This window comes from Vitis vinifera, chromosome 5 (genome assembly GCF_030704535.1).
Source record: "Vitis vinifera cultivar Pinot Noir 40024 chromosome 5, ASM3070453v1".
Taxonomy (NCBI): Eukaryota; Viridiplantae; Streptophyta; class Magnoliopsida; order Vitales; family Vitaceae; genus Vitis; species Vitis vinifera.
The window spans coordinates 18,863,161-18,884,953 of NC_081809.1; the positions used below are offsets into that span (position 1 = coordinate 18,863,161).

The 21,793-nt window shown below is 38.1% G+C and overlaps 1 protein-coding gene across 1 annotated transcript in view; it reads right to left on the reverse strand.

The window, feature by feature from the left end:
- The window catches only part of LOC100258878 (protein NO VEIN), a 69,310-nt gene that overhangs the window by 15,815 nt on the left and 31,702 nt on the right, over positions 1-21,793 (reverse strand). Inside the window, exons 7-8 of the mRNA XM_010651986.3 lie at positions 17,438-17,650; positions 1,784-4,051 (exon numbers count right to left, since the gene is read on the reverse strand). Of these exons, the coding sequence (XP_010650288.1) occupies positions 1,784-4,051; positions 17,438-17,650 (2,481 nt within the window). The remainder of the gene's footprint in view (positions 1-1,783; positions 4,052-17,437; positions 17,651-21,793) is intronic.

Below are 21,793 nucleotides of genomic sequence, written 5' to 3' on the forward strand. Positions count from 1 at the left end.
TTGGCGCCTCTTTTTCTATATACATATATATATATATATATATATATATATTAGTTGATCATACCTATAAAAAAAAAACATATCATGTTCATAGAATAGTCATCTATGTATGCTCTAACCCATGTCCAAAAATTACACATAAAGAAGATTTGAATGCTTGATTCGATTCTTTTGCATCTTGAAATGGCCTCCTATTTCTTTCCCTTCATAAAGTCAAAATCAAGCACAAGGGAAAGACCCTCCAAGCTTTCTTTCACTTCTTCCCCATGAAAGGTTATAGGTAGCAAAAGGCACTAAAGAAGAGAGAACATTAATTTCTTCGTTGGTCAAATTTCTTCTAAAGTTATAGTTCCACAATATGGAGAGAAAGCAATGATCTAGCATGAGAGAGATGGGATTTCAAGTAAAAAAAGACATTAGGGTTTAAAGACACGGGGGCTAGTCACTTCACCATGAATCTTTTCAAATGAGTTCTAGTACCATCTCCCAGTGAAATATGATTGATGAAAAAAACAGGGAAAAACAATGTTCAATTGCTTTTGAAGGACAACAATGCATCCACCTAACTGGAATATTAGCATCCCATGGATTGAAACGTTCCTTATAGGTGCTTTTGATAACCTTGTGCTAGAAAACACCACTTCACTAAGAAATCTCTAGAGCCATTTGGAAAGGATGTTTGCCCAAATAAACTTTTCCCCAATTCAATCCATTCACACTTCGGCCTATGCACTTGCAACCTATAAAATATCTTTCTCCCTTCCCCTAACATTGTCCATGAGACATCTGGCTTAATTCTCTCAATTCTTTCAAGATAAAAATTATAACAGAATTGTGAGAGGTTTGTGCTAGTTTCAGATTCATGTATCACTTTTGCTCATGAAGGCTCCAAGTCGCATCATATTCCACACACCAACTTATCCCCAGCTCAAATAGGAACCATTATAATTAACAAAGCCTGACACTAAGGTCTAAACACAAGAAAATGAAGAAATTAAATCATGAAAAAGGCAAACAATCAAACTGCCCCTACCAACAGATCGCAAATTCCTTTTTGCAAGAATATAGATCACAGAATTGACTTGTGAAAGAATATAGGGAAGCTAGGTAATAAAATCCAAAAGAGAATTTTACAAGATAATAAAAATCTGTTAGAACCTTATAGTATCATATTAACACTAAAACCATGGTACTTTTGTTCATCATTCTCTAGATTCAAAATTATTATTTTTAAGCCAAATTCAAGTTTGAAGATTTTATTAGATCATAATAAATCTAATCAAGCTTTGGACTGGCTGAATGTATATTTGCTTATCCTTCTCTAACTTAAACCTTTTTTTCTTAGACCAAATTAGAAAGTTTTGAATAATATTATGTTATCCCTATTATAAGTGGACATGTGGAAGAAAGATAATGCTAGGATTCATCCCTGCATGAAAACCAACTCCTGGGTCATCCACACAACAAATAGAACAGTTCAAACAACAGATGACATTCCACCTTAAACCATTAACATCTAAAATGTTCACAACATGTTCTCTTAAAAATTATTTTGCTAAGGGAAGCAAAACAGTATGAATGGGGGAGGGTCTCATTCAAAAGGAAATGAAAATTGAGAAGAAGAAAGAATAGGAATAAGGTGGAAAAGAGAATTAACAACCGAAACAACTTCATCTTATCAAACAAATATTGAATAGATGGTATTGGCCTTACAGGAGTCAGCTATAACTTCTATCATCATGACTAAAGGAATAATTCCAGCATACAAATTTAGTAAACTAACCTTTGGAAGAGCATATGGAGCAGAAGAACCCAGAACCAAGTGCACTTCATCAGAATCATAGAACAAATCTTTAGGATAGTGAAGTTCATCATCCATACTAGAAGCAATCCACTGAAAATCACAGATGCTAGTCATTAATGAAGACTTGAAAGGTTTTCTATCCCCACTGGATTTGAAATTGCAGTAGCCGGAGACTTTGTCACTAAAACAATCATCCCATAATGTATCAAGAACATCCAAGAGATTCTTACAGCTTTCCTGGTCACCAGTTTTGGACAATATAGACAATAACTGGACCAACTCAGGTGATTCCCAATCTTTAGCAATAGTCCCATGGGAGATTAGGTCTCTATCCCACATCTCATTCTTGAGAATCATGTGAGATATATCAGAAACATTCTTCTCTACTTGAACTATTTGTACAAAATCTGTAACACCTAATGCCTGGAAAAACCCCCTCCACTTCATCAGTCCACATGACAATGATTCAGTGATTGGATGTTTCAAATAGGCGATGTCAACCACATGCCATGTCATATTTGTAGCATTAATAAATCGGTTTACGTCTATAGTATTTCCAAATTCTTTACTGAAATGAATCGGTACCTCAACAGGCCGTTTGTAGCCATGATTTGTTAGAATAAAAGCTTTATTACAGATTTCTGAGATAATGTACTCCCTTTCAACACGACAATTGGTGCAACTAGATTGTAGGTGGACCATTACAAAGGATAGGTATTCTATCATCAAATTTTTCTCCCTATTTGTGATTCCTTCATCGGACATAGCTGGTAGGATGTGCACCTGTACAATTTCATGGGCAGACAGCTGTTGGACACCAATTCTGAGAAGCATCCTAGTAACATTTTCTGCTAAAGTCATGTCCATGCATGGAATATCAACAGAAGCTGCAGAAAGGAGTGCAGGATTTACAATTCGAAGTTTAGCATATAAGTTGGGGAAAGCACCCAACCCATGCTCACCATCTAATTCAGTGCTTAATGAATCGGAATGCAACCAAATTGTGCCTTCATCCAAAGAGCCATAATTACCATCTGAGAGAGGAATGAATGGAATTTTTTTGAGGTCATAAATCAGATCTGACTCCATGTTAGAGTTTAATGAACTTTGCCCAGAATAATGGAGAGGCATAGTATAAAGGGCATTTAACCAAGAGGATAACCAGGCCAGGCCCATCGATTTAAGGCCATCTTCTGTGTGACATAAGGAAGATATAATTTGAAGAAGGATTTTGGGCCCATACTCCTGAATACCCAGTGCCCTTGCTAGTGGATCAGACAAATGTATATTTTTATCTAAGAACCCAAGACCAAGGTGCTTACAAAGCAAACTATCAGGTAAAAGGCTACGAGCCTGTTCATTCCAACTTCTCAGAACCTTGCATGGAGGAACCCATTCATTATTGTCTCCTTCAAGAAGCAAGCAGTTCGACATGCGTAACTTAGAGATTATCATTCGAGGAAGACTAGAAAAAAACCCATGCACTTCCCCAACAAGTGGAACAAAGCTCATATATGCTGCTACAGCTTTTCCTGGATTTTCCCTAAAGCAGGGAAGGGCACAGAAAGACCTCTCAGCCGTGACAAACAAACCAGGAAACTCTGACAATAACCACTGATTCCAGGGACTATCTCCATCAACTTCCTCTCTAGATGATGGAAGAACAAAATCACCTTGAAGAATAAATTTTAGACCATATGTCCTTAGGGGGAGAAAAGCAAAAACAGGCTGTTGTTCAAAATGTGGGCTATATTCCCCATTATCTGATTCTTGAAGTGTAAATGCTATGGCAATTTCTGTTGTTTGCACATCAGGTCGAATGACATCAGCTCGTAACTTCTGAGATATTACAAACCAAGTCATTTTCTCTCTTCCATGTGAAACCTTTATGATACCATCTCCAACAATTTCTTTTCTCATGATGATGAGTGAATCATTGAGCATGTTTTTAAACTTGATACAACGGAGATGATGAAGAAACAGTAATAAAGATGGATGAAGATCTGAAAACATAGAAATAATGTTGCTCATTCCAGTTCCCTTTGATAACTTCATTCTGAAAGGAAGCACAATGCAAGTATTCCAGGAGTCAGTATCCTCTTGGTCAGTGTCAGAAGATGCCAGCCTCCTGAACAAGTCAACATTGCAAGGAGGTATAACAGTTGGCAAGACAAAACCAATCTGACCCTCACTTATATCAAACTTGACATGAAACCCATTGGAATGAATCTCTGGAGCATCCGTGACCTACAAAAAGGCCAACTCAAAATTCATGACAGCCAAATCTTAAAAGAACATGACAAATCATGCAATGTTAAAAGAACAATGGAAGAACCAACAATCTTCTTGCATACCAAAATGAATACTAGTAAACAAGGAATTGGATATGAAAGCTACCCAAAATGAAGCAGTACTTTTTTTTCATAGGTTGAGACATCTTGTTGAAACAATGTAGTACTAGAATGATTTATTAGTGTATGTTATTTAGTTGGAAAATTTGTTTCTTTCTTACTAATTAGATGTGACCTACTTGGATCTTATCCGTCTCAAAACAGCTTCGGACATCATCACATTCAGATTCAGGTTGTTTGGAGTCGTAAGATTTAAGATAAGTATGTATTTATGGTTGGTAAAGCATTTGAAATTACTAATACAAGAAATTAGGAAGGGAATACTTTCTATTTCCTAATTCGGTTTCTACTATGTTTTTTAAGTCTAAAAATTGTTTTTGGTAAGTTTTAAAATTATACTTATCTCTAAATTGATTTTTGATTCTAACAAAGATTTTTGAAATGTTTTAGCATTAAGAAACTCTTCGTAATTATAAAAAGGGTTTTACAAGTATAAATAGAGATGTTTTATTGAAATAGAATGAACTTTCATGAACCCTAAGAGAGTACAATCATTCATCAAAAGCATGACCCTTTAAAGCCTTTCAAGATTTGTCTTGAAAGTATATTTAGCTAAAATAAAGATCAGAGATCTGATCGTAAAACTTCAACAAGGGTTTTGAGGTATCCACTAGAGAGTACAAGAGAGTGTTGCATTGGTGACATGGAAAAGCAGTGTAGGTGCTGACGATATAAAACCCCATGGAATAGATGCATTCACGTAGGTAAATGTAAAATTTAAGGTAAGTATGTATTTATGGTTGGTAAAGTTTTTGAAATTACTAATACAAGAAATTAGGAAGGGAATACTTTCTATTTCCTAATTCGGTTTCTACGATGTTTTTTAAGTCTAAAAATTGTTTTTGGTAAGTTTTAAAATTATATTTATCTCTAAATTGATTTTTGATTCTAAAAAAGATTTTTGAAATGTTTAGGATTAAGAAACTCTTCATAATTATAAAAAGGGTTTTACAAGTATAAATAGAGATGTTTTATTGAAAAGGAATGAACTTTCATGAACTCAAAGAGAGTACAATCATTCATCAAAAGCATGACCCTTTAAAGCCTTTCAAGATTTGGCTTGAAAGTACATTTGGCTAAAATAAAGGTCAGAGATCTCATCGTGAAACTTCAATAAGCGTTTCGAGGGATCCACTAAAGAGTACAAGAGAGTGTAGCATTGGTGACATGGAAAAGCAGTGTAGATGCTGATGATATAAAACCATATGGAATAGATGCATTCAAGTACATAAAAAAATGTGTTCCACTTCTTCATAGTTAAAAGATTATTTAGCGATTGAGAGACCACCCGTGGTTTTTTTTCACCTAATAGGTTGCTAAGTGGTTTTTCCATGTTATACCTTATGAATTGTGGGAATCAATTTTATTTATTGGTGCATGAAATTTTTGCTCTCACTAAAGTAGGTAATACAAAGTTTTAATTTAAGGATTAATTTAAGGACCACTTATTCATGTCCCCTCTAGGCAGTTTTTTTATATTGTTGAACTACCAATTTTCCTAAAAGCTTAACCTTACAAGATTTTGGTTCAATATGCATATCATGCTCTTTAATACCATCTCTCACGTATGGCCTCATACCCGTAGATGGAGAGACAAACAAGCCCGTAGGCAAACAAATGCAAAAAACCCTTTTTTCTTAGACTTATAAATAAGCAAATGAGGAAACAAATATACAAATTACAGAGAGGCAGCTCAAACATGAGACCTCCCACTAAACCAAGTTCTGATACCATGTTGAACGACTAATTTTCCTAAAAGTTTAAGCTTATAGGATTTGGGTGCAATATGCATATCATGCTCTTTAACATATATCAATACTAGACATTAAATTTATTTCATGATTAATGCTTATAAACTGAATAATCATAGTTGTAGCACAAAAAATTCATCTAAGTGGCTCATTTTTCAAGAAGTGTTATCACTAGCAGGTGGTTTTCACTACAAATACCAGTAAAATCTTAAGAGATTTAATGCAGAACAAGATGATAATCATGCATCCAACCTACAACAACTCGATTATATTTTGGGTGGATGGATGGTGGGGGAGGGTGGGGTGGGGTTTAATGTTTTTAAAAAAGCAACAATTGCCTACATGTTTGACCAGAACTGATTAATTGTCATGAGCCCTATGGAGTCAAAATTACATTCCTCACAGGATCACCTTATGGGTCAAAATTTCAGAGTAAATCTTTATTGGAGGTGAGAGAAAAAAAAAAATGTAAATAGGCCAAAATTTTGACATGTAGATAGACCACATGAAACAAATGTAACATTTCATAATTTGACGAGTTCCAATCATGGTCTAAACATTCAACAACATATTTGACGCCAAACAGTGAAACATGAGATCTCTCCCACCTCACAGGACTCTGCAGTTTATTCTCTTGCCATCAAAAACAGTACCCCAGATCCAAACCCTAAACCACCAAGCTGTAGTTTGATGATATCAGGACTTCCCAAATGACATCCTTCTTTGAGCTACTGTAGTTTCAGATTAGCATTTCATTAGTGCCTGAAAATATGCATTCTATACTTGGAAGGTACAAGTTCATGTTGGCAACGGAATCATCATGAGATTCTCCAATCAAACATTTGAGGAGAAAAACCATGCTAGTTCAATCTAATATCGTTCCTCTTAAGTCTAGCATGTAGGCAATTATTCAATCTCTTGATCCTCCATCTACTAAGTCTAACATAATACACCAACCCCTTCCAAAGTCAGCAGTTTATGACTGTAATTCCTATCCCACTATTTCATAGTGCTCAAAAAGAAAGGAATCGAACATATCAGGGACACTAGCTGATAAGAACTAAAGGTCTTTCCATTCTTTTGGTTCATTTATAGCTTGTGTTCTTTCTCACAAAATTTCCATGCTAAAACAAATCATTTTAGGAATTTCCAATTTTTAAGCACTTGTCTTGGATGCTGGAGCTGCTCTAGCTTGGGGGCATGAATGTCAGATGGAGCACATATATTATTTCTAAAAGGGGCATTTAGGGAGGACTCATTACCAGCTCTTTCCAAATTCGAGGTGAGGAGGCCCTGCATCTAGATGGCTTCAAAATGACATCCTAAAAAAAAATGCTGGCGCACAGTTCAAAACAAGGTTGAGCTTCTTTGGGAACTTTCATGAGGAGGATTCAGGGTTCTTCCAAAAGAACCTTGAATGGATCATTCTTGGTGTTGGTTTCCAAGAAAGGCAGGACTGACTATACCAGAGGGCCTTTGGCCAATTAGTTTGGCTGGAGGTTTGTACAAGCTTATAACAAAAATTCTGGTCAATTGATTAAGAAAATTCATAGGTAAGGTGGTATTGAAGTGGAGGCAGATCCTTGATGTGATTCTTATTGTTAACAAAGTAACTGATTCTATGGTGAAAATTTCCACTCTAGGTGTGGCTTGAAAGCTGGAATTGCGAAGGCATACAACTACATTAATTGGGATTTCTTGTTGTCAATCATGGATAGAATGGGTTCAGGCAAAAATAATTGGTGAGGGCCCGTGCTATTTAATGGAAATCCAACTGGTGTGTTTTTTTTCTTAACTCATATGGGCTAAAATCTTGTTCTCCCCTTAGACTTGTGAATTATATCATCATTTTTTCACAAGTCAGACACTAGATTTTTTTCTGATAGGTAAAGAAAAGATTTATTGAAAAGAGGCACCAAAAGAGCAACTTAAGGTATACAATACCTATACACCCACCGCCAAACCGGCCAAAAAGTACCAAGTAAACAAAGGCCCAATCGGGTCAAAAAACAATCTTAACTAGAGCCTAATCAATCAATAAATTTAACTAAAGTTAAAGGGCGATCGGCTATAAACAACTTTGCCTCTAACCAAAGAGAAAAAACAAAAATGTATTCGAGTCTCTGGATCGAAAGCACATCATCATTGAAGGTCAATCTATTTCTCGCCTTCCAAACCGTCTTAAAGATGTATAGAGGAGCTGCTCTCCACACCTTCTTATGCTTTTTGCCCACAAATGAACCATGCCAACTGAGGAGAGTCTCTCTAACTAAAGAGAGCAGTACCCATGACACCCTAACCAATGTAAAAAACAATTCCCACAAGACCCCTGTTTTAGTACAACGAAGAAGAAGGTGGTCTATCGTCTCTTCCTTCTCATAGCACAAAAAGCATCTATTTGCCAGGGCCCACCCTCTTTTTTGAATTAAATCCAAAGTCAAAGTTTTGCTCCATGTAGCCTCCCTAGCAAAAAAGCTAACCTTGGGCTGCACATTCCAAATGCAACTTGAGGGAAACAAAGAATGGTTGCCCGACTCTAAAGCATTGTAGAGGGATTTGACTGAAAACTTTCCACTCTTTGTTTTAGTCCAAAACACCATGTCTTCCACATCACTGCACTCTTTTCCCATGTAGCCACCCCAAGAAGCTTGCCACCTCCTAATCATTAAAGGATCTTGAGAAACAAGGGTTCCACACCTAACCCCCCTCTGCCAAGGGGTCCCAAATAACCACCACCGACGCCTCCTTATCAACAGCTAAACCAAACAAGGATGGGAAGGACACACACAAAAGAGAATCCCCACACCACCTATCCCTCCAAAACCTCACCCTCTGCTCATTACCTACAAAGAAGAAAATCCTAGTGCCCACAATATACTAGTCCATCTTTATCCCTTTCCATAACCCAACACCATATGCCTCTTTCACTTCCCGAGAACACCATCCCCCTCTTCCTTCCCCGTACTTCCCTCTAATCATTTGATTCCACAAAGCCTCTTTCTCATTCGCGAACCGCCAATTCCATTTACAAAGAGGAGCCTTATTGAGTGTGGAAAGACACTTGATTCCCAAACCCCCTTTCTTCTTACTTAAGCACACCAAATCCCATCTTACTAAATGAGGTTAATTTCAACCTCCCCAAAGGAAATTCCTTTGAATATGCTCTAGTCTTTGTCTAACTAAGCTTGGTATGCCCAATAGTGACATAAAATAAATGGGTAAATTCGACAATATGCTTCAAATTAGGGTCATCCTCCCTCCTTTAGAAATATATTGTCTTTTCCACATAACCAACCTTCCACAGACCACTAGACTTGCAAAAGCTAAAATTAATTTTGATGGTTTTTGGGTGGATCTCATGGCTAAAGATTAACTTAAACAAGGGCACTTTGTTGGGTATCAATATGAACCAGGCTTTAGCTTCCTTACTAAAAAATTCTGGGGTGTTTGAATGGCCTATTACCTATTTGGGTCTCCTCTTAGAGGGAAATCCAAGGGCAATGTCCTTTTGGGACTCGGTCATAGATAGGGTCTTCAAACAGTTAGATGGTTGGAAGAAAGCATTCCTATATTTTGGAGGCAGAATAACTCTAGCAACCTCATGCTTGTCCCTTATCCTTACAAGGTATCTAATTGGATGGCAAAATTGCAGAGACATTTCTTTGGCTAAGGTGGGGGGAGGTAATAGAGATAATCTTATTGGGTGAGACTTAGAGTGTAATCCTAAAAAGGGGGGGGGGGGGGGGGGGGTTTAGGTGTAAGCAGGATCCTTTTGAGAAATAAAGCCCTCTTAGGAAAGAAGTTGTAGAGGTTTCCTAGGGAGAACAACGCATTATGACACAAGGTCATTTTGAGTATCTATGGGCCACATTCTAATGGTTGGGATGCCAACTTCGCCGATTTCAAAATGAAGGTACAGACACATGGGCAGCCTGCAAAAGTGGCCATGTCGTGAGAAGTTGGTGAAGGAGGCTGCAGAAAAGATAGGAAGGCTAAGCTCTCTGACCTTGTGTCGGCAAGAGGAGCAGAGATTGATGTGACCAGAGGAAGCCAGCAGACTCTTTGGGAGGAGACTACAAATTTCGGGCCTGTAACCCAAGTATCGTTGGGCCGGGTAAGGGAGATGGTTATGGAGAGAAGGCCCACTAAGGAGGGCCAAGTGAGTGGAGCTTTTAAAGAACTTGTGGAAGTGGGCCGGCCCATGACGGTGCCTTTAAAAGGCCCAGTGGTGGTGGAACGACCCACTATTGAAATGTTAAATGGAGTTAGGGCATGCGGCGGGGGTCTTCGTGACTATGGAGAACAAGAGGGGGAAATTTTTGGTTCTCAGTTGGAGTCATCTTCACCGGCCTTAAATCTTACAGTGATCACCAATGAAGCTTTGATGGTGGAGGCTTCTAGGTACACAGATCACTATACTTGCTCTTTGTTTTCTTTGGGGAAGTGGGATATCTCTATATCTTCTACTCCTTCTGGGCGGGATGGGGTAAGTGTTGCCAATGCTAGATTCCGATTGGGGCAGTGGTTCAGAAGCAGTCAGGGGAGCAGTTTTGGGCCCTTTAAGGGTGATTTAGGTGGATGGGAGGGAGGTGGAGGTCTTTGATTTGGTGGGTAGGGCGTTAAAGGTGGTTTCGAAAAGGGCTTCCCAAAAGCATGTGGAGGAGAGGGACGAAGAGGGTGAACCATGTTGGCATTCCAGTAGCTTGGCTAAGTTTAGTTGTTATCATGGAATGCCGACGGAGGGTTTCGAAGGGGAGATTTTGTTTTTACTCAAAAGAATGAAAGAGAGGAAACTTCAGAAAGGAAAGTTGAATGGTAGAAAAAGGAAAAAATTGGAGTCGTCAAAATTAGAAAGAGAATTGAGAAAATTGGAATGGACAGTGAACTATCTTGGAGGAGGAGGAGAAGGGGGGAGAAGTACTTGCAAGTCTAAATGAAGCTCTGACTGCTTTCCTGGAATGTAAGAGGGGCTAATAATTGCAATAAGAGGAAAGTGATCAAAGCTTTGATAAAAACGAATAGGGTGGATTTGGTTTGCTTACAGGAAACCAAGATCTAGGATATGTCAAGGGGTATTATCCGTAGTTTAGGAGTGGGAAGATTTCTTGAATGGGGAACTGTAGATTCAAGGGGCGCTGCTAGTGGTATAGTGGTGTTTTGGGATAATCGAGTGTTGGATTTGGTTGACCTACAAAAAGGAATGTTCTCAATTTCTAGCATTTTAAAGAATTGCGAGGACGGTTTCATGTGAACTTTTATAGGGGTTTATGACCCAACCATGAGGAGAGACAGGGAGTGTTTTTGGGAGCCATAAAGGGGCTTTGCAATGGGCTGTGGTGTATTGCTGGGGATTTTAATGCCATCTTAAGTCCAGAAGAACGCAGCAGAGGAGGGAGCCTGAATTCAAACATGAGAAGGTTCTCGGAAGTTATAGAAGATTTAGAGTTAAAGGATCTGCCTCTGGTTGGGGGTCCTTTTACTTGGAATGGAGGGGTGAATAACCGGTCTTTTTCAAGGCTAGATCGGTTCTTGGTTAATGAGGGGTGAGATTGTTGTTTTGGTGATACGAGGCAGTGTGTCCTACCAAGACCTGTGTCCGATCATTTTCCGCTTCTTTTGGACGGAGGGGGTCTGAGAAGAGACCCTTCCCCTTTTAGATTTGAGAATATGTGGCTAAAAGTGAAGGGTTTTAAGGACCTCTTGAAGTCTTGGTGGGAGGGAGATAGCATTAGTGGCTCCTCAAGTTTTATTTTAGCGGAAAAACTAAAGGTTCTGAAGGCTAAGTTGAAGGAGTGGAACATAGACATCTTTGGTAGGGTTGAATATAGGAAGGATTTGGCTTTGGAGCAGGTGGAGTTTTGGGATGCTAAGGAGAAGATTAGCAGACTGTCCTTGGAAGAGCTGGAAGTTAGAAAAGAAGCGAGGGAAGAATATAAAAAATGGGTTTTACTTGAAGAGATTACGTGGAGGCAAAAATTTAAGGAAGTGTGGCTGAAAGAGGGTGATAGAAATACGGGTTTCTTCCACAAGATAACCAATGCTCACAGGAGAAGGAACAATGTGGACAAAATTAGGATTAATGGTGTTTGGCTTACGGAGGAGAATGGAATTAAGGAAGGGATAGTCAATGCCTTTAGGTCATTGTTGTCCAATCCAGGGGATTGGCACCCTTCTGTTTCCGGGTTGTAGTATGAGACTTTGGAGCATATGGATGCTTGTGCCTTGGAGATGCCTTTTACGGAAGATGAGGTATTTGATGCACTGTTGGGATGTAATGGGGATAAAGCTTCGGGGCTAATCTGGCTTCTCTATGGTTTTCTGGCAGTTTGCTTGGGATTTCGTGAAGGTTGATGTGATGAGTTTCTTTAGGGAATTCTATGAAAACGACAAATTTGTTAAAAGCCTAAATGCAACTTTTATGGTTTTAATTCCAAAAAAAGCAGGGGTTGAAGTTTTAGGGGATTTTAGGCCTATAAGTTTGTACAAGTGGCTAGCCAAGGTTTTAGCCAATAGGCTAAAAAAGGTGGTTGTAAAGGTGGTCTCTAAGGCTCAAGGGGCTTTTGTGGAAGGGATAGATGCAGTGTTGATAGCTAATGAAGCTATTGATTCGGCCCTCAAGAATAATGAGAATGACATTTTGTGCAAATTGGATATAGAGAAGGCGTACGACAATGTGGGCTGGTCTTTCATTATCACAGTTATGCATAAAATGGGTTTTGGGGAGAAATGGATCAGGTGGATAAATATTCACTGCAAGTTTCTCTATATTGGTCAATGGAACCCCCACGGGCTTCTTCCAAAGCTCAAGGGGTTTGAGGCAGGATGATCCTCTTTCTCCTTATCTCTTTGTGATTGCTATGGAGGTCTTTAGTGCTCTTCTTAAAAGAGCTATGGAGGGAGGTTTTATATTGGGTTGTATGGTGAAGGGTAAGAGTGAAGAAGGGGTTCTAATTTCCCATTTGTTGTTTGTTGATGATACTTTGGTGTTCTACAAAGCTTCTCAAGGCCATTTGACTTATCTCAGTTGGTTACTTATGTGGTTTGAGGTCGTGTCGGGATTGAGAATAAACTTGGAAAAAAGTGAACTCATTCCAGTAGGAAGGGTAGAGAATATTGATGATCTTGCTTGGGATTTTGGTTGTAGAGTGGGTAGTCTACCGTCCGCTTATTTGGGCATGCCCTTAGGTGTTTAAGTCAGTAACAGTGTGGGATGGAGTGGAAGAACGTTTCCAAAGAAGGTTAGCCATGTGGAAGAGACAATATTTATCCAAGGGAGGGAAGGCGATTCTAATTCGAAGCACGTTATCGAATTTACCTGTCTATCTTATGTCACTGTTGTGCTTACCAAGTTCAGTCAGACGGAGATTAGAGAAAATCCAAAGGGACTTCCTTTGGGGTGGTGGCAATTTGGAGCGAAAGCCTCATTTAGTAAGATTAGAGTTGGTGTGCTTAAGTAAGAAGAAAGGGGGTTTGGGGGTCAAATGTCTTTCCATTCTCAACAAGGCTCTTCTTGGTAAATGGAATTGGTGTTTCACAAATGAGAGAGAGGTTTTGTGGAATCAAGTGATTAGAGGGAAGTATGGGGAAGATAAAGGGGGTTGGTGCTCTAGGGAAGTGAGAGAGGCACGTGGTATGGGGTTGTGGAAAGGAATAAGGATGGATTGGGAGTTGGTGGGCAATAGGATGGTTTTCATTGTTGGTAATGGGCAGAAGGTGAGATTTTGGAGGGATAGATGGTGCGGGGATTCCCCTTTGTGTGTGTCTTTCCCTTCCTTATTTGCTTTGACTGTTGATAAGGAAGCGTGGGTAACAGATATTTGGGACCCCTTGACTGAGGGGGGTTGGAACCCTTGTTTTTCAAGAGCCTTCAATGATTGGGCGGTAGAGGAGGCGGAAAGATTTTTGGAGCGACTGCATGGTAAGAGAGTACTTGAAGATGTGAATGATATGGTGTCATGGACTGAAACAAAGAGTGGAAAATTCTAGGTCAAGTCTCTCTACTTTGCTCTCGAAGCGGGTTGTTCGTCTCTGTTTCCTTCTAGCTGCATTTGGAATGTGAATGTGCAACCCAAGATTAGTTTCTTTGCGTGGGAGGCTATGTGGGGCAAAGCCTTAACCTTGGATATGATCTAGAAAAGAGGACAGGCATTGGCAAATAGATGCTTTATGTGTCTTTAGAAAGAGGAGACCACAAACCATCTTCTCCTACATTGTTCAAAAACAAGGGTTTTATGGGATTTACTCTTTACTTTATTTGGGGTGTCTTGGGTGTTGCCTTCTTCAGTTAGAGAGACCCTTCTAAGTTGACATGGTTCTTTTGTGGGCAAAAAGCGCAAGAAGATGCGGAGAGCTACTCCTTTTCACATTTTTTGGACGGTTTGGAAGGCTAGAAATAGATTGACATTCAAGGATGATATGTTGTCAATTCAGAGACTGAAATACTCTTTTATTCTTTCTTTTTGGTCTGAGGCTAAGTTGTTCATAGTTGGATGCCCTTTGACTATAGCTAATTTTATTGATTGGTTGGGCTCTAAGTAGGGTTGTTTTTTGGGCCATCTAGGGTCTTTTAGGCCTTATTAGAGGTGGGTGTATAGGTATTGTATACCTTGAGTCGCCTTTTTGGCGTCTCTTTTTATATATGAAATTTTCTTTACCAATCAAAAAAAAAAAATACCAATGGTATGCTCCAGAAATGGAGGCCTCTCAAGGCTCTTAATCCAAAGAGTTGTATTATTTCAAGGAGAGCAATGAATCAATTGATCATCTTTTTCTTCATTGTTCAATAGCTTTAAGCTTATGGAATGAACTATTCAACCCTCTGAGAATAGATTAGGTACCACCATGTTCGATGGTGGAGATGACTATTTTCTTCAAAGGCTTTAGGAATCATGAAAAAGCAAACGTTCTATAGGGCATTGCAAGCCTTAGTATGATTTGGTCAATTTGGCAAAAGAGGAATGCAAAAATTTTTTAAGATAGCATAAGGACAATGGTTGTAGATTGGGACCTATTTTACTCTTTTTTCTCCCTTTCTGACTATGATAGTCAAGCCTATAGAGGCACCCCCTTGAGTCTTATATTATTAGATTGACAACTTGTATGCAAGTCAAGGAGGTTGCTTACAAATACCTCACATGCATGGTCAACGCCAATTGAAGGAGCAGTTAAACTAAATTTTGATGGACATGCCTTAGGCACCCCAAAGAAACTTGGGATTGGTGGTTTGATTAGAGATCATGAAGGTTTAGTAATCAAAGTATACTCTAAACTAGTAGGTGATTTTGCTACTGAGACCGAGCTTGCAACACTTTTGAAGGGCCTTGAGCAAGCAAATTTGGGTTTGTACTATTTTGTGGTGAAAAAAGGGACTTTATTGTTGTTATCTAATGGGTTGCTAAAAAGGAAAGAGGTTCATGCAGATGATACATTACTATGCCAATTTTTTTATATCTTTACAGAGTTGGGATGCATCATTCGATGGGTTCCTCACTTAGCTAATCAAGTTGCAAATGGGGTAACTTAAAGAGAAGCAAAGGAATTGGTGTCTTTTGTTGGAGATTATGTGCCTCCTTGAGTCTATCTTATGTTTGTTTCAATTATTGTTTAGTTTTCTGTAATTTCTCTTGTTTGTTTGTTTATTTTTTATAAGCAAAGAAGAGTATTTATATTATGAAGAGGTGCAAAAATGGAACCATGTAATGGTATCCAGTCCCTTGTTTTGATCTAAATTTGTACTTTGTGGAAGGATGTCTCATCCTTCTAGATCTTTTTAATTAATTGAAAAGATCTTTTGGGTTTTTAGCCAAAAATAAATAAATGTTTTAGATCTTTTAATTGAAAACGACCCTTCCCAACCGTGTAAATGTTGTCCGTTCTAAGCTTTAAAGGGTCCTCACGGCTTTAAAATTATCTACAAAGTTAAGAGGAACTCATACATATATGGTGTTAGAAACTTTTTTCCCTATTCAATGTGGGATATCACAATCAACCACCCCCACATGTAGGCACAATGTCCTCATTGTGTCCAATGGGATTGCAGGGTCAAACAAACAGACACTTGAGACCAAACAAACTTCCATACCTGAGTCAAGATTCGACTCTGATACCATTCTGTAATGACCCACTCCCTCCCACGTGGATATTATCCATTTTGGGCCCAATGGACCTTCACGGCTTTAAATCGAGTCTATACGGTCAAGAAGAGCTCATACATATATAGTACCAATTAACTTTTTCCCTATTCAATGTGAGATATCACATGTTCTCCCCTACTTATTTCTTTTAGTTATGGAGGTCTTTAGTTGCTCTTTTGGTAGAGTCATGGAGGGTGGCCTTGACAAATATTGATATCTACATCAATATTTCCATAAAATTGAACCATTAATATTTGTGTGTGAACGTCTCAAGCTTTGCAAGGGGCATCTTAATCCAAGATGATCATCTCTTTGCAAGGTTTTGAGGAACTTGATGCAAGGTGGTCTAGTTTCTATCATGATACCTTATTAGCCCACTTTGTGGGCTTAAGAATGATTTTGGATACATTAATTTCTAACTCATTGAAGGAGAGATGTTATCAATGCTAGTGGATTCCCCGGTTAATGGGACATCTCAAGCTCAATTTAATGTGGGTAAACTAGGGTAGAAGGGTATGGGGGTTGATTCAAAAATCATAGAGGTGGGCTTATCAGGGCTACCACCCAGCTTGTTGGTACAGAATAGGCCATTCAGTTGAGATGTTAGACTTATTGAAGGATTAAAAGAGGTTTCTATAATTGGAGTAGAAACCTCATTGTCAAGGGGAATTCTATGGTTGTTTTATCCTGGATGTCTTAAGGTAGGAGAGGCCCAAGATGTATGACTAGTAGATGCTACAAATTGATGACCTATCAAGAAGTTTAAGCTGCCTCTTTGAGTGGAAGTCTACGGTTGCATAACCAAGAAAATGACATTCTACTAAAAAGTTTGGCAGAAATCTCCCCCCACCCCTCCCCCACCCAACACAAAGACCAAAAGAGATTCTTAGAAATTTTTATCTTCATTAAGTGTTCTGGGATGTTTCATGTTAAGAACCAACTTATTCCTAGGCTCCCCTTCATTTATCTTCAAATAATCATTTGGACAAGTCCATCATCCTTCCTTGTACTATTTTATCTTTTTTCCGTTTAACATAATCATCTGTTCCAACCCCAAAATAAGGAGAAGATAAAAATAGTGAACTGACCTGAAAACAGTGCAAGTTTCAACAAAATAATGGTTTATTATGTTCCTCAGTTTAGAGGAGCAAGGAGATAGACCTTATGTACTAATTGAAACCACTGATAGCTAGACTGGATTTTTTTTTTTTTTCTTTTTCTGGTGGCTTTTTTGGATTTCTGGTTCCTTTCTGTTATTTGACAAAAACGTCTTCTGTAATTTTATAATTAAAAAGCATATATATACCAACAACAAAAACAATGAGTCTTTCATCATACCCGAAACACTGATTTGAAGCCAATGCCTTTCTGGCCTATATATCCAGCCTTAGAACCCTTTTTGGTTGAATTTCCAACATCACAAAGTGCTCTAATATTCTGAGCAGAAAAACCTTGCTCATTATTTAGAACAATGATACCCCTGTCTTGAAGAATGAACGTTAGAGTTGGTTCAACGTTTTCTGGATAGATGTTATCATCAGCATTCTGAACCTGAAGCAATATGATACAAGGTTAGATGCACTTAAAATATTGCAATATTATCCACATAAAAAAAGAATATAAAGAAGTTCAGGAATTGGAATCATAGTATATTCCATCTATCTAAGTCATAAGCCTTCCTCTCTTTTTGGCCTCAGCAGTATTACTTTGGCTTTTATATCCTAGGCCTTGTATCTAAGGATTGCACATGTTTCATCATCTAAGAATTCATGATTGAATGACTCATTTTTCCATATAAGTAAGAACAAACAGACTAGAAATAAGAGGCCACATTTTTCAAATGAAGCAAAATGGGAATTTTTTAAGGTAGCATAACTTGATCCCCAACAAAGGAAGACAGCTTCACGGCTGCAACAAGCCATGGTAAGCATTAGCCATATAAATGGAATTTTTTATCACAAAACTACTTCTGCAACCCCATTCAAAAATATCACATAATTACATGAAAGACAACATATGAACTAAATACAAGCACCCTATTTGAAAACCATTCTACATGCATTTAGCAAAGCATTATGGGTTAGATAGAGTAGTTATGTTCCACCTTTACTACAAAAATCAAAATCATAATGACTATCAAAATCCCTCATACTCAGGGTAAAAAAGAATATCCAGATTTCTCCGAACTGCTTCTGATGAAATTAAAGTATCTCCCATATATCATGCTGGGTATGTCAGGCCAAAAAGGTTCTCCCTTGGACTTAAGCCTCAAACTATCCAGGAAAGAACTGAAGATAGAGCAAAAATCTCCATGATGTCAAGGCAATAAATCTATCTGCTCATTATTCTTAGCCTCCAATACACTTCTATTAGCTTCCTATCAATCAATTACATCTTAGTTTCTTGAACAATACGACATTCAGGATCTCCTTTTGTTTTTTTATCAGAAACGAAGAAAAATATATTAATAGAAGAAAAATATATTGATAGAAGAAAAGATACAGGAGAAAGAAAAGATACAAAAGAAAGAGAAGAAACCAAGGGAAGGATGAGAGGTCCTTTCTACACAAACTGAACAAAAGAGAAAACTCCCAACAATAGAAATCTAAAAACAAAGAGAAACCTCAACATTCTTCAAACTTTTGAAGCGCAAACCGCAATCCAGTTGAGTTGTAAAACACTTAAGAGGAACTCCTCTAAACTCCTTGTGAAAGTTCCTAAATACTCCTCTTACTCCTATACCCTAACCTGCATACAATTCAGCTAATAAGCAACATAGAACTTAAGGATTTATATCCAGCCTATCCTAGAATACATCCTAGCCCCATGGCCCAAAGCATGTGCTTTATCCCTGCAGTTGATAAGGCTGAGGTTCACAGAAGGCAGAAGAGATACAACATCAAAAATCTTATTGGGAACAATACCCTCAGTGGGCAGGCCTTCAGGGGAAGAAAGGTTAGGATCTATAGGATAGAATCTAGAGGAAAGAGCTGCCTTAGCAACATTGGAGAGAAACCTAGAAGTGACAATGTGCACCATAGGGTTACTAGAACTTGAGGTTCCACCATTGTCCTTGCAATAGAACTGCCAAAATTGAGGTAAGGGAAAGACTTGAATCCCAAAATGAGGGAGGAGAAAGTGATGCAAGTGGTATAAATGGTTGTCTCAAATTCCAAAGCAGAGAGGTTAACAACACAGATAGAAATTAGAAGAAGAAATTCCTAAACTGTCCATTCTCATCCAACTCAGCTTCAGAGTTCTAGAATCAGATAAATCAAGATCTACTATGAGGTAGTGAGTTTAGGAGGCACTATCTAGACTGTCAAATGAAAAGGATGTGATTTTAAGAAAGTCTTGGCCCATGTGCTATCCTAAAAAAGATCCACCTTCTTGACCAATGTCCCAACTGGGTTCTGTCACCACGATAACTGTCCTTGATGAGCTATGAGCTCCAGCTCATCCACCCTAATCAATGCCAAAGTAGAAGAAATATCATGCGGCTAACTGAGACCCTGTATCATTTATCAGGGCAAGTTTAGGCCAACCTGACATTGTTAATCGAGACCAATGTTTTAAAAACCGAACCGATGATTGAATCAAAAAAGCTATCGATTCATGTTTTAATGGTTATGATTGGTAGTTAAACCATGGTTGAACCGGTAATATTATAAATATATTATTTTTTGCATTATTAAAATTAAAAATAATTATAAAAAATTAATATATATGTATATAAATAAAGAAATTAAAAATCAATAATATTTATTTTTTATCTTTAATATTATCAATTTAAATGTATGAATATTTTAAATGCTATTAAATAAAATATAATATTTAAATGTGAAAATATATATATTGAAATGAAAGAAAATTTCTATTATTTAATTTTTCTTATATATTGGAAGTTATATAATTATATATTCTATGATTTTATAATTTTTTTTTAAATATTATATTATTTTACATATATCATTTATATATTTATTTTTACAAAAAAAAATTAAATGAATTATGTCATTTTTTTATTAGTCTGCAAATTTAAACAATATAGAATTAGTAGCCTAGTGGTATCTTTCTCATTCCTTTAATCTAAAGTCTCAATGCCAAGCCCTCATCCATCATTTATGATGATTTTGTTTGAAATCATCTAGCGTCAATCCCACATCAAAACTAAAGGACTAAAGAAGCTTTAATTACTCTGCTTCAAGCATAATATGCTATGATGCTTAAGGCCCAAGTGGCCCATGATGACCAATCAACCCAATGTAATGGGCTTGCCAATTTTGCCAATCCAGAACCTAGTAACCAGTTCACCAACTTAGGGTCCAACCACCGGTCAGTCCGATTCAAGGCTAGTTCGAAGTCCTTCTCGGCCCAAACAATGAATCGAACAGGACCAAGGTCTAGTCAACAACTTGACCAATTGAACCGACTGGTCCAATTCTGTTTTTAAAATATTGGTTAAGATATCCTCTGTCTACAGCTCTTGGAGATGAAACCTCAATCCTCCCTGAGAAGCCTAACCATGGAAGATTATTACATGGATCAAGGCACTTTTTGCCACCTCTAAACCTTAACATGGGTAGGACTCCCTATCAACTAGGGTTAAGAGAATCTCCAAGGGTAGGATACTTCTTAAAAATATTAGAGATTGATATGGAGTTTAGTGTTAATAAATCATTTAAAGGGCCGGTGTCAGGTTGGCTTGTGCCCTTTTGCAGAACAACACAGTTTTCACCCCTTCTTCCTTTCTTTCTTTTTTTTTTAAAAAAAAAATAAAAAATAAAAAAACCACCCTAATCTCACCTTTGCAACTCATTCATGTCAGAGAAGAAGAGAAGAAGAAGCACCTCCTTCAACGAGTGGCGCTTGGAGTTAGGCGAGGCGCCAAAGCATCGCATCATGCCTAGGCATGCCACACTAGAGCATGTTGTGCCACCTTGAGCTTGAGCATGCTTTAAGCATGCCTTTCACAACTATGGCCCATGCATTCAAATGGTTGGACCAAGCCCATTCAAATGGTTGGTGCCTCCTTCAATGAGTGGCACCTAGAGTTAAGTGAGGCGCCGGAGCATGGCATCGCGCCACCTTGAGCTTAGGCGTACTTTAGGAACGCCTTTCACAACAATGGCCCAGATGGTTGGACCAAGCCCATCCAAAGAACAAGCCCCAAAGAAGCAAAAATAAGAACAAACGAAGAAGCTTCCTAGGGATCAGCAAAAAGAGAATTCTTCTATTCAGCAAGAACTCTGAAATTGCAATGAACCTCCCATTCTAGTCAAGGCTTATCTCAACCTTTTGATGAAACCTAAATCCTTTTCCTAACCAACAGAACCACTTTGGCTACTTCATGAGCTATGCAATATGCTGCTCAAACCTGAGCAATATGGAGGCACCATGGCTTCTTCCTATGATGGTGAACCAGACTCCATCGCCACTGTTTTCCTCCTAAGGCATATATCTCAATGGCATTGAACTTGCTTCCAACTGTCTCCCAAAATATGAACACAAAGGAACATGATTTGGTGATATTTTAAATCTTATGCTGTATTTCAGACTACTCCAAGCGATTTCCACAAAAAGTACAATGCACAAGCTACTTCTCAATGGTAAAGGAATAAGGAATAAGCAAAAAGGAGAAGGTAAAAAAAAAAAAAAACAAACACTACTACAGATAATACTACAACGATTACT